Source organism: Podarcis liolepis, assembly GCF_965112155.1.
Source record: "Podarcis liolepis genome assembly, chromosome: 3".
NCBI classification, from domain to species: domain Eukaryota; kingdom Metazoa; phylum Chordata; class Lepidosauria; order Squamata; family Lacertidae; genus Podarcis; species Podarcis liolepis.
In genome coordinates, this window is record NC_139557.1 from 4,822,761 (window position 1) to 4,836,055 (window position 13,295).

Sequence of the window (13,295 nt, forward strand, 5' to 3'; positions counted from 1 at the left end):
AGGGAAATGTTGGCAGCTATGTGCTATTTGTTGCTGGGGAGCAATTCTCCACCTGCTGTCTCAAATTGTGACACCTATCGGAAGTTGTAGAGGAAAGAAACAATATCTAGGAGGAAAATAAGAATATTTGGTCCTAGTTGTTTCAATGAACCAATATAGGAAACGGTTGTCTACTCTTAGTGTACCTTTGTTAGTCAAATGTGCAACTTCCCACTTTAGGAATTATGCAGTTTAACCAGAAAAAACACGGGGAAAACAGAAAGCTTTGTCTAGCTGCAAAATAGAACCCGAGATTCCTACCTTACTCGGAATTACCGTATTTTTCGCTCCATTGGACGCACCCGACCATAGGGCGCATCTAGTTTTTAGAGGAGGAAAACAAGGAAAAAATATTCTGAATCAAATGTTGTATAAACTACTGTATTTAATAAACAACTGGTATATCAGAATCACATTACAGCCATGTAAAGTGAACAGCAGTCAACAATGCATTAAGAACCATCATCACTGTCATTAACAAATGAAGAGAGACTTTAAGGTTTGAGTACTCTTCTAGTCTTCTGTGAATCCCAAGAACTCATCACTGCTAAAGTCAGAATTTATGAAGCTCAGTTGCTCACAGTCAGAGACATCACTTTCTTCGCTATCTTCATGTAAAATACCATCTTCGTATCCATCCAAAGCATTGCTAATGCCACATTTTTTCCTCTCAATCCTCTTCCTCCCCTCTCTCAGCGAACAGCCTGCCAGCTGCTCGCAAACATTCCCTTTACTTGAATTACAGTCAAGAAACAGCCAAGCAGAGCTTCTCAGTAGCAGGCTTGGGAGGCTTTCCTTTTCCCCACATTTTTCTCCCCCCCCCCAGCAGAACAGTCCCCTTTTCCAGCCTCCTCCACTCCATCCCTTTCACCCAAACTCCTCAGGTGACGTCTACAATTTCTCCCCTTCACTGCTCCCTCTCCTTTGCCCTCTACCATGACTCTCCACTCACGGCAACCTATGGTACCTCATCTCCCTTCACCCAGCTTCTTGGTCCCCCTTCCTCTTCGTCCTCTTCCTCCCCTCTCTCAGTGAACAGCCTGCCCACTGCTCCAAACCTTGAGGGGAAGGGCAGGCTGCTGGCAGAGCAGCACCCCCCACCCCCATTCAGCAGCCCTGGAGCGTGGGGCATGGGCGCACAGCCTGCCCACTGCTCCAAACCTTGAGGGGAAGGGCAGGCTGCTGGCAGAGCAGCACCCCCCACCCCCATTCAGCAGCCCTGGAGTGTGGGGCATGGGCGCACAGCCTGCCCACTGCTCCAAACCTTGAGGGGAAGGGCAGGCTGCTGGCAGAGCAGCACCCCCCACCCCCATTCAGCAGCCCTGGAGTGTGGGGCATGGGCGCACAGCCTGCCCACTGCTCCAAACCTTGAGGGGAAGGGCAGGCTGCTGGCAGAGCAGCACCCCCCACCCCCTTTTAGCAGCCCTGGAGTGTGGGGCATGGGCGCACAGCCTGCCCACTGCTCCAAACCTTGAGGGGAAGGGCAGGCTGCTGGCAGAGCAGCACCCCCACCCCCTTTTAGCAGCCCTGGAGTGTGGGGCATGGGCGCACAGCCTGCCCACTGCTCCAAACCTTGAGGGGAAGGGCAGGCTGCTGGCAGAGCAGCACCCCCCACCCCCATTCAGCAGCCCTGGAGTGTGGGGCATGGGCGCACAGCCTGCCCACTGCTCCAAACCTTGAGGGGAAGGGCAGGCTGCTGGCAGAGCAGCACCCCCACCCCCTTTTAGCAGCCCTGGAGTGTGGGGCATGGGCGCACAGCCTGCCCACTGCTCCAAACCTTGAGGGGAAGGGCAGGCTGCTGGCAGAGCAGCACCCCCACCCCCTTTTAGCAGCCCTGGAGTGTGGGGCATGGGCGCACAGCCTGCCCACTGCTCCAAACCTTGAGGGGAAGGGCAGGCTGCTGGCAGAGCAGCACCCCCCACCCCCATTCAGCAGCCCTGGAGCGTGGGGCATGGGCGCACAGCCTTCCCGTTGCTCCAAAGCTGCAGAGGGAAGCCGAGGCTCTCCCCTCCGCCCCCATTCAACAGCCCAGGAGTGTGGGGCAGGGGCGCACAGCCCTCCCCTTGCTCCAAAGCTTCCCGGGGCTGCAGAGGGAAGCCGAGGCTGCCAGCAGATGAGCGCGGCTCTCCCCTCCGCCCCCATTCAGCAGCCCAGGAGTGTGGGGCAGGGGCGCACAGCCCTCCCCTTGCTCCAAAGCTTCCCGGGGCTGCAGAGGGAAGCCGAGGCTGCCGGCAGATGAGCGCAGCTCTCCCCTCCGCCCCCATTCAGCAGCCCAGGAGTGTGGGGCAGGGGCGCACAGCCCTCCCCTTGCTCCAAAGCTTCCCGGGGCTGCAGAGGGAAGCCGAGGCTGCCAGCAGATGAGCGCGGCTCTCCCCTCCGCCCCCATTCAGCAGCCCAGGAGTGTGGGGCAGGGGCGCACAGCCCTCCCCTTGCTCCAAAGCTTCCCGGGGCTGCAGAGGGAAGCCGAGGCTGCCGGCAGACAAGCGAGGCTCTCCCCACCTCCCCCATTCAACAGCCCAAAAGCGCGGGGGATGGGCGCAAAGCCCTCCCGTTCCTCCAAAGCTTCCCGGGGCTGCAGGGGGAAGCCGAGGCTGCCAGCAGGGGAGCGCGGCTCTCCCCCCCCCGCCCCCATTCAGCAGCCCAGGAGTGTGGGGCAGGGGCGCACAGCCCTCCCCTTGCTCCAAAGCTTCCTGGGGCGGCAGAGGGAAGCCGAGGCTGCCGGCAGGGGAGCGCGGCTCCACCACCACTACCAAAGACCAGTCCAAGAGTGTGCCGCACTCCGACAATTTGGCCCCAGGGACCACACATTCGCTCCATAGGACGCACAGACATTTCCCCTTACTTTTTAAGAGTAAAAAAGTGCGTCCAATGGTGCGAAAAATACGGTATGTTAAATTTTGCCACAGCAGTGGTTACGATTCACAAGTCTTAATCATTTTCTTTTGTAGGTGGATTCACTAAAAATTTAGTAGATTAATCAGCGGGGCTGTGAGTTAGGAGTAAGGTGCTGCGTTCTGTTAGAACAACAACAAACCTTTTAAGAGGGGACTTTCTGGCAGATTTTATTTATTAAATAGTAATTTGAATGTCTTTGTTGAGGTTTCGCCAGTATGCAAATTTATCTAATTTTAAATCAGCTTCGCTAACAGGCTGGTGAATAAGGAACAACCAAGTCTGTTCATCTTTAAGGTGACGGGCCTAATGATCTGTACGTAAGCCTTTCGAGATCATGGTAGCCAAGTCAGATGGGCTCGTGCACAATGGAGGAGGCGTACTTGCCGACTCGTGAAAGACGTTCCTCCCCCCCCCCCCCCTTGTAGGTTAGCTTCAGATGAGCCTGACAAACAGGAGCTGGATGCCCTGACTGAGCAGATACAGGAGCACATGAGGAGACATAACTACTTGCCAGACAGCAGCATGCAGGCAGCGTTCCTCCAGCAAGACAAAGATGGCTCAGGGCTCATCAGCAGAGAAGAGTTCTGTGCCCTCTGTGACCACTTCAAAGTGCCTGTCGATGACCCCCTTTTCCAGAAGGTGAGGAGTAGGAATAGTCACCGTATCTGAATTTTGCCAAGAAAGCCACGGCAGCGATTTGCACTAACCTGACCGCTTGTCTGGTGCCCACGTATCCTCATGAATTCAGTGGCACTCACGTCCAAGTCCGTTTTCATCATATCGTATACCAACATTAGGACAAGGGCAGGCAGCGTGGTCAGCAGCAGGGGCTGCCATGGAATCATAAAACAAGAGCAAATAGTGGCTTTTTTGAAAAGAATTTGTAATGTACTTCTGGTACAGTGCGAGTTTCCTCTTCACTGTTGGTGAACAGTGAAGAGCCTGGGAACAAGTCAAAATCAACAGTGACAGTAAAGAATTCATGACCTTTGGGTTACAGTGGTACCTCGGGTTACAGACGCTTCAGGTTACAGACTCTGCTAACCCAGAAATAGTACCTCGGGTTAAGAACTTTGCTTCAGGATGAGAACAGAAATCGCGCGGCAGCAACGGAAGGCCCCATTAGCTAAAGTGGTACCTCAGGATAAGAACAGTTTTAGGTTAAGAACGGACCTCCAGAACAAATTAAGTTCTTAACCCGGGTTACCACTGTACTTTTATTTTTAAAATAAAGAAATAGTAGATAATGAATGAACAAAGCTTCCTCTTTGCTGCCATGTTGGAAGTGTCCTTAGCCTAAGTTCTGTTGACAATTCAAGTTGCAGTAATTAGAATTGGCATAAATTTAGGAGAGGGCCATTTGCCTAATTTCTCCTAGAAAATTAGAAGTAGCGACCCTTGGTTTTTTTTGAATATGGGTTCCTTCCACACCAGCCCTTTTCTCTTGAATTGCTCTCTGTGGCTCACTCACTTTTTTTACAGTATCCACATTGTTGTGAGCTCTTTGGATTTAAGTGGTTTTTGGAGGTGCCGTTTTTTCAGACCTCACTTGTGGTGATGGGGGGGGGGGCGGTATACAAAGCAATTGCACTACTAGCCTGACCCACTCTTTTCAGGGTTCCTGTTGGCAACAAACTATTTCTCACCACTGTGGAGCCGCATTTGTTCTTGAGTATCAGATACATTACAAACTGCCCCCTGCTAGTGAAATGGTAATATTACCAGATATTTCAGCTACTTGACTTTCCTTCTTTTTCTCTTCCAGCTGATCGCCCTTTGTTCCCATGGTGAAAACCAGATCAGATACCCCAACTTTCTCAGAGTTTTTGAAGGGTGAACACCAAAAGGTATAAGCAGCAGCAGCGGCAGCAGCAGCAGCAGCAAGAGGGACTTTTGCATATAGATCAACATGGATTAAACTGAGCTAATTCTTGTTCACTTGTTCTGGTCTCTTTTCCCTTCCATCCTGCAAACTTGGCAGAAACAGACATCACTGCACACTCATTCCAGTTGAATACTGTCAGAGCTGCCCGAGGTCCCAGCTCACAAAGGACCAACGCCGGTTCGTTGTTATATACAAAAGTCTTTATTGAAGTTCAGTTTCGCTTTCACAGCCGCAGCGCGCAGCTCTACGTCTGAAACTCTAGACCGCTGAAGCTCCGTCTGAATCTCCTCCCCCCAGACACCAGTTTAAGACTCTAGCCTTGCTCCACCTCTTCCTTTGCTCTTTCCTCCTCTGGTTCTGCCTGTCAGCTGGGGTCTTGCCCTTCCTAGACTCTTCTGACGCTGAGTCCCCTGAGTCTTCCCCCTGCCTCCGGCGGGCTTTAGGACCTGGTTCCCAATCCGGGTTTTCTGCTGTCCCACGCGCCTGTACATTCAAACTTGGCGCGCGCGCCCAGCCGGCAACCTTCCTCCTGACCGTTACACTGCTCCTGTCACTGCTTCCCCCTTCGGGGGGGCTAGCTGGACCTGACCTCCCCTCCGTTCCCCCACTCTCCGATAGAGGCGTGGTCAGCCCTGACTCATCTTCTCTCCCTGCTGGAGGAGACGCTGGCCCTGACACATGGGACTCTTCCCCCCCACTACGCTCTGGTGGGGAAGCTGGTCCTGATCTCCCGCTGCTGCTTTGGGAGTCCCCGCTGGCCCCTTGTTTCTGGTGTGTCCCCCCTGGGACCCCCCTTGCCCTGACCACCGGCGCCTCCTTCTGGGAATCTTCTGATTCGCTGGAGAAGCTCATGGAATCTCTCGGGTCACTGTCATACTCCCCTACGCTGCCCTCAGATTCTTCCCCTTCGCTCTCCATTTCCTCTCTCCCCTGTGCCTCTGCTCCTGAGCCCCTGACAAATACCTTAAACCTTCTGAGAAAGAGCTCCAAAAATTATAATCACACTAGATAGATAGATAGGTAGGTAGGTTTTTTTTGGGCGGGGGGGGAGAGAGGCCTTTGGACCTAGATGCGGAAAGCCATAAACCTTTTTACTTTACTATGCAACTTACCACAACTACGTAATTAGATTTTCTACTCCAGAAGTGACCCCATGTCTGATGTTCAGCAACATCCCCCTGTACTGACCCACATTTGCTGTTTGATTGGCAAGGGGGTGCAAAGGGGAGACTATTCAAACGTGAAATAATTTGTAGCTGCGGTCTGGTCAGGGCTGCCTGGGATGTTTTGCCGCTAGAGGCAAAACAGGTAATCTACCACCTTGCATTCTCTTCCTTCCACCTACTGGGGTGTGCAGAGGGTGGATCAGTGCCCCCCCCCCGTCTGGGGTCACATGGGTCGTTCTGGCCCTGCAATGAACCACAATACATCTGAGCAGTGCTTTTTTTCTAGGGGGCTGCAGACCCTTAAACATTTAGTGAATCTTAAGTTTGGGCTCATTGAAGGGCAGTATTTCAATATGATTAGGAAAATGAGAGGACCCCTAAGCATTTTTTGTTAAAGAAAAAAAGCACTGCATCCGAGTGCTCCTAGGACCTTTGTGGTGAAGGGCAGTACCAATTTAATATCCTCCCCTTTCTCCAAGGAGCACAAGATGGCATAAATGGCTCTTTTCCTTATCCCCATTTTATTGTTAAGGTAAAGGTAAAGGTACCCCTGCCCGTTCGGGCCAGTCTTGCCAGACTCTAGGGTTGTGCGCCCATCTCACTCTATAGGCTGGGAGCCAGCGCTGTCCACAGACACTTCCGGGTCACGTGGCCAGCGTGACAAGCTGCATCTGGCGAGCCAGCGCAGCACACGGAAACGCCGTTTACCTTCCCGCTATAAAGCGGTCCCTATTTATCTACTTGCACCTGGGGGTGCTTTCGAACTGCTAGGTTGGCAGGCGCTGGGACCGAACGACGGGAGCGCACCCCGCCGCGGGGATTTGAACCGCCGACCTTCCAATCGGCAAGTCCTAGGCGCTGAGGTTTTACCCACAGCACCACCCGCATCCCAAATTTTATTGTTAGCCTAGCCCTATCAGGTGGTTTATCTACAAGGCCCAGTCAGGTTTCAAAGCTCCACAGATCAACGTCTTTTGTAGGCTGGGGTGTAACTGTGGGCCATCTGAAGAGTTGCCTTATACAGTGTGACTGTTCGTCTCAAGTAGCAGAGTCTTACTTTGGTAGCAGCTCTGTCTCAGAGGACTTTCCTGCTAAAAGATCCTGCTGGATTCAGCCCATGGATTTCAAGCAAGAGTCTGAGAGGTAAGGTAAAGGGACCCCTGACCGTTAGTTCCAGTCATGAACAACTCGGGTTGCGGCGCTCATCTCGCTTTATTGGCCGAGGGAGCCAGCGTACAGCTTCCGGGTCATGTGCGCAGCATGACTAAGCCGCTTCTGGGGAATCAGAGCAGTACATGGAAACGCTGTTTACCTTCCCGCCAGAGCGGTACCTATTTATCTACTTGCACTTTGACGTGCTTTTGAACTGCTAGGTTGGCAGGAGCAGGGACCAAGCAATGGGAGCTCACCCCGTCGCAGGGATTCGAACCGCCGACCCTCTGATCAGCAAGTCCTAGGCTCTGTAGTTTAACCCACAGCACCACCCACGTCCCTCTGTCTCAGAGGACTTTCCTGCTAAAAGAGCCTGCTGGTTTCAGCCCATGGATTTCAAGCAAGGGTCTGGGGAGTAAGCAAGGACTTAAACCAGGACATTTCTACAGCCAACCTCCCCAAAATGTCCAGCCTGGACCTCCAGCTTAGTCAGACAAACTGGAGACTGAGCTTTCGATGCCTGGCCTCACAACAAAGGAGACCTTTTTGCTGAGGTGACTGATGTCAAGCCAACGCGTGTTAGTGGTGAATGCATGCGCACGAGTTCTTGAGATCTTTCTATGCCTTTTTATTTCAGAAAATATTGTGTCACAGATAGCTTTGATAAAAGTTGTTCCAACAACAAAAATTAATACATACTTTAAGGTTTTCAATGGTATAAAGGGAAAAATAATTGACAAGGAATTCCTGAAAAAAGTTGTCCTCTCCTTCCCACCCCTCCAGAGCCATCAAGATGAAATGTAAAATATGGAAGAACAGGCATTTTATTTCAGCTTCCTGACTTAAATTTGGTCCATAATATTAACACACACCCCGCCACAACGGGTACACATTCAACACCATATTCTGTTGTATACTTTGCAACAATTCTGACGTAGTTGTGCACTCAGGATAATAAAGGCTACACTTCTGGAAGACACAAAATCAGGAATAGAGGTAACTGATTTTTACCTGTAGTAGTAGAGACTGAGCATCTGCCACCTCTGATGTGTTTTACAAGCATTTACCTTTTGTTCGAAAATCGAAAATCACAGAACACGTAAGGATTGTGTGGGCAGAAGAGTTGAAAGGAATTCTGTTTTCCTAACCGCTTTACCAGATAGGCACTTTAAAAACAAGCAAAACCTAAGCTATTTTAAAGAATACAAATTTTAATGCCCTGCTGTAAAAATACCTATATACTGAGCTTTGGAACGTTTGTGGTTAAGACCTGCAATCTGATCTACCTAGGACATGAGGGGCAGGAAAAGGACTAAATAAAAAAATTCCTTCCAGTAGCACCTATCTGAAGAAGTGTGCATGCACACGAAAGCTCATACCAAGAATTAACCTAGTTGGTCTTTAAGGTGCTACTGGAAGGAATTTTTTTATTTTGACTATGGCAGACCAACACGGCTACCTATCTGTAACAGGAAAAGGACTGTGAGGTTACCTCTCTCAACCCAGAACAGGTAACAAAGGAGAACTCCCCGCCTGGGCAAAAAGTAAGAATAATAAAAACCATCACATTAGATAAACGATTGCCCTATTTCCTCCTCCCAGAGTCAGAGGGACCACAAATCTAGGTGAGCTTTTTATTGTCCAGCCTGGGAGGAAAACCACGGGACAAGGAGGGGTGTTAACACTCAATCAAGTAGCTAAGAGCTCAGTGCTATGTGGGATAGTCTTTTCCTAGCTGAAGGCACCCCTCAAGGTCAAAATGCACTTGGGGTGTTGTTTAATTATGCTTCGGTGGGTGGGGGGGCTCTGAAAAAGGCATGCACTGCAGCTGCTGAGATGGCAATCTGAAGCAGATCAGCAACGCAGGGGAGACAGAGTTGGGACTTGGCCCCCACTTCAGAAGCACCCTTTTCTTTCCCTTTTTCAGGGTGGGAAGAATGGGCAGGATGGTTTTCAGCAGAAAGGCAGAGCTAAGGAAACCTACACACACAGCTTCTGCTTCAAACTGAAGCCTCAGTGAGCGATTGCATTAAAACACACACACGCAAAAGAACATAACTATACATAACACCTAGTTCTGTTCTCAGTCGCCACAAAAGGACCGCAAGAACAAAGCGAACGAGACTCCTTGCAGCTTCTGCATAAAGTTTCAGAATGAAAGGTAGTTGTCTAGAATTAAAAGCAGGCAACTGAATCTCGTCTGCTGTGGAACTAAGAGTACAGTGGTGCCCCGCAAGACGAATGCCTCGCAAGACGGAAAACTCGCTAGATGAAAGAGTTTTCCGTTTTGGAGGTGCTTCGCAAAATGAATTTCCTATGGGCTTGCTTCGCAAGACGACAATGTCTTGCGAGTTCCTGCTGGTTCCCCCCCCCTTTTTCTAAGCTGCTAAGCTGCTTATCAGCTGATCCAATCAGCAGATAAGCTGCTAATAGCGCTAATCCGCTAATCTGTCAATGGGCTTGCTTCGCAAGACGAAAAAACCGCTAGACGAAGAGAATCACAGAGCGGATTCTTTTCGTCTTGCGAGGCACCACTGTACATGTTTTTGTACTGAGGCTTGTGCTGCAATACAGCAGAGACACTTTCCACTAAGGTACTTACTAAGGAACACCTACCTATAGTATAAAAAAAGGCATAGAAAATTGAGGCAATGTGTTCAGCAAAAGCTGTCCCTTTTATGACTAGCTAAACTGGTGTACAAATGTCGGGGGGGGGGGGGAACACTACATGGGGAGACATACAGAAGAAAGGTACAAAAAGGCTACACGGCAATGTAAGGCACTTGTATTGTTCTGCAATATGCTACACGGTGGTTTGACAACTTTGTGCAGGAGGAAGCAAGGTTGTGCAGGCTGCTTTGTGCACCTTTTAAAAGTGATCCTCTGAGCTGCCTTGGAAGACATATGGCGCCGGTTGCTGCAAAGTCAAGGCAGCTCTGTTTGGTGTGCTGCAGCAGCTTGGGATCTAGAACAACAAAGTAAGGAGAGGTCCCAACTTAAAACAGTGGCGTCTCTCTTTGGAACAGTGTCCAACCATGCTAAGGAAGGTGGTGGGCAGAAGGAAGGCAGGTCTGGCTCCCATTAGGCTCCACCAACAGAGAGCTGCCGTCACAGCTGCGTCCTGTTGGCTCAGCCCACTTCACCTGACCTGCTTATAGCACCATCGTCCACCCAGCATCGCCCTTCACTCCTATTCAAAAAAATATACAGATGAGGTATATTTGGGACTCAACAAGGAGCGACAGGCACACGCTGGTAAGTTTGGCTTCGGCTCAGAATGTCCCTAGTCTGGACATCCCAGGTTTTGGAGGAAAGGGAAACTGACGTCTCCAGGTACGCTCCCAAGTAGCGCCAAAAGTAAAAGAAGAAGGAAACGAGAGTGTTTCAACTCCTCATACTTGGTAACGTTCCCAAAAGGCTGCCCCTCTGTTTTACTGTCCTGGAACATGAGATACAGACACAGCTTGGTGGGTTAAAAGTTACACCGACTCAACTGAAGGACACTACGGGATAAGAACGTGTGCACAAAAATAGAAAGCTGGAAATCAAACCAGTTACTATAAAAGATCCCATTTTTTGGGGGGGGGGGAATATTTAAAATAATAAACCAGGCATCTGGTGGCTTGAACACCGTGAAGAACCACCCAGTCACTCGCTCGCTGTGAAGGGCTGCTGAACAAGCTGCCCTTCCCTAGTCTGTGTCAACCCTTTGCAGAAGCCTCCTTAGCATGCATAAATCGGGAGGAAATGCTGTTGGGATCAAGAATGCAGCGGAGAATGGCACACGGGAACATCCACCACCATTTATGGCACAGGAGAACGGACGCTTCAAGCCCCCACTGTCTGAGGCACGAGGTTTCTAAGTAGCGCTTGCTGGAAACGGCAGCTGGGCTCCAGTCCTGCTTGCAGGCTTCCCAGGGGCCCCTGGCTGGGAACAGGATGCTGGACTCAATGGGCCACAGGGCTATAGGGCATAAGATGCTCTTATGTTCTTAAAACACATGCAAGGTGATCCAGTTGCACTGGGGGCAAAGGCAAGTCTCAAAACTAACCTTGCAGACAGAGGCAGACGCAACTGCACGAAGGAGGACAGCGGATACCGTTCCCTGAAAACCAAAAAGGGTAGCAGTACAAAGAAGCTGTCAGTTCTTGGGTGAAGGGCCCATTCCCTCTCCCAGAACACACTTCTCACTGTTAGTTCCACTTCAACAAAAAGAGGAAGCGTAGCAGTTAGAGAAGGGTGGCCCCCGAGGTAGACGGTACACTGAGTGCCCGCCACCAGCTTTGAGAGTAGGTGACAGTAGATGGAAAGCAGTTTCACCCATGAGAGAGATTTCCTCTCACCACATTCATAACATGTCCACGTATTAAGGGTGTGGAAGAAACCCATGTAGCCTTAGAAGAACACCATTCTCAGGAGCTGCAAGGAGCAGCCAGAGTGGAAATGGGTTCAGATCCCCTAGGACAAAACCTGTGAAAAAATAGGGGTGTGCCTGAAAAACAGAAGGCTACGGTTGCCATCCTAAAGAGACTCGCTAGGGAAGAACAAGAGGATTACTTCTGAGCAAACTTGCATTGAATACGCTGTAGAGGCAATAATATTGCTGTCCTATGTTGGTATGGGTGGACCACTTGAACATGACAGACCCAGTCATAAAGATTACACCAACACTTCATGAAGGAAACTTGCTGCAGAGGAAACAAAGGCACGAGGAAACTGTCCGCTTGCTAAGTAAGGAGGTCACAGACCACCCACAGATGTCTGCCCTGATCTGCTATTTCAGTGAGCAGTGAATCTTCTCCCTGGACTAAGGCACAGTCGGCTGAGGATGATTCTCAAGGCCTGGGGAGATGCAAAGCATGTCTGACACATACCAAGCTGCCAGGCCAACAGGTCTATTTGTTGGTGTTTCAGGAGAATGCAGTAAATTCTATTTTCGGCTAAGAGGAAGCGGTATTGGAGAGAAACTGCGCGCATCTGTCCCCTTCTCCAGAATGCAACTGGCTAAAATTTCAGTCTCTGCGAATAGGCATAGCACAACCCAAAAGTTACATACATACTAAATTATGTTTGTGCACTTCGCCATCATGTTGTGAAGGCCTGGCACATTCTAAACGTTCCGCTAAGATTGCTAGATATGTAACAGAATTAGGAAATGCAGGCAGAGAAGGGACCTTAGAGGTTTGCTCCATTTTCCCCTCCAATGCCATTTCCCACAAACTCGCTGTGCAAGAGTGCGTTGCCTGAAGGGGTCAAACCTCCACATACTACCCAAATGTTCTATTGTCCCGGCAACGAAGCAAATCATGTCCTACAGATGCCACCTCTCCAAACCACGAGATCCGGCGAGAGTGAGGTGGGTGATACTAAGTCAGGGAATGGGTTTCCAAGGAATAATCGCTTACAAAAACATCTCTGGGTGCAGGAAAAGCAGCAAGAATACATTGGAGGACAGATTAAAATGAGCAATAAGAAAATACACTGGCTGAGGAAGGTGTTTGTTTGGTGTTCTGAAGCCCCGCTGCGGATGGAGAGGGGCTTTTTGGTTACTGCAAACTGTCTGGAGGCAGAGAGAGAGGGGGAAAGAGCTTTTCGGTGGTACGTTGATTCAAGCCGTTTGAAACAGGGCTTGGTGAAGACACAAGGGAAGGAGCTGCTTCTTATTCCCAGAGTCCTTAGTCTCGCATTTTCCATTTCCTCCTCCAAGATTCCTTGAAGACTGTGCTTTGGCTCTAGGGAGACTTGATTTTCTTCGTCCGCGGCGATGTACCATTTTCTGCTTTCACCACTCCGTTTTCATGGTAGCCTGAGGTGTGGGGAGAAGGGGAAAATGGTATTTTAATGAAAGGCTTCGATAGGTGCTTGTACAAGGCTTTTAAAGACTTAAATAATGGAATCTGGAATGCTGTATTTGGTACTACAGTTTTAGGGTGAAAGCAGTGTCCCCCACCCCCTCAGCGAACTCTGACAGTTCACATTGTCCCCTGAGGTTTTCCGAACCCACAAGTATGGGGTTTGGTGGTATGAGCAGAACTGCTCTACAGGAAACATAGCTGAGGCTCCTGGCAGATTTATCCTATGATGTCGTTGGCTTAACTGGTCATATTCTGCCGTCCCTCCAAAGATCCAGCAGTAGCTCACCTATGGCTCTCACACA

At 50.2% G+C, this 13,295-nt stretch overlaps 2 protein-coding genes across 3 annotated transcripts in view; one reads left to right on the top strand and one right to left on the bottom strand.

The window, feature by feature from the left end:
• Positions 1 to 4,872, top strand: part of EFHC1 (EF-hand domain containing 1) — a 28,536-nt gene extending 23,664 nt beyond the window's left edge. The window contains exons 10-11 of the mRNA XM_083495170.1: positions 3,360 to 3,573; positions 4,700 to 4,872. Coding sequence (XP_083351296.1) covers positions 3,360 to 3,573; positions 4,700 to 4,771 — 286 coding nt within the window. The 3' untranslated portion in view covers positions 4,772 to 4,872. The remainder of the gene's footprint in view (positions 1 to 3,359; positions 3,574 to 4,699) is intronic.
• Positions 4,873 to 7,749: 2,877 nt separating this feature from the next.
• Positions 7,750 to 13,295, bottom strand: part of TRAM2 (translocation associated membrane protein 2) — a 47,996-nt gene continuing 42,450 nt past the window's right edge. The window contains exons 11-13 of one of the 2 annotated variants that reach the window (XM_083495292.1): positions 9,670 to 12,944; positions 8,619 to 9,348; positions 7,750 to 8,449 (exon numbers count right to left, since the gene is read on the bottom strand). In XM_083495292.1, the coding sequence (XP_083351418.1) occupies positions 12,871 to 12,944 (74 nt within the window). In that variant the 3' untranslated portion in view covers positions 7,750 to 8,449; positions 8,619 to 9,348; positions 9,670 to 12,870. Of the gene's footprint in view, positions 8,450 to 8,618; positions 9,349 to 9,669; positions 12,945 to 13,295 lie in introns of those variants that run through there. The other variant, XM_083495293.1, reaches the window with a different exon arrangement.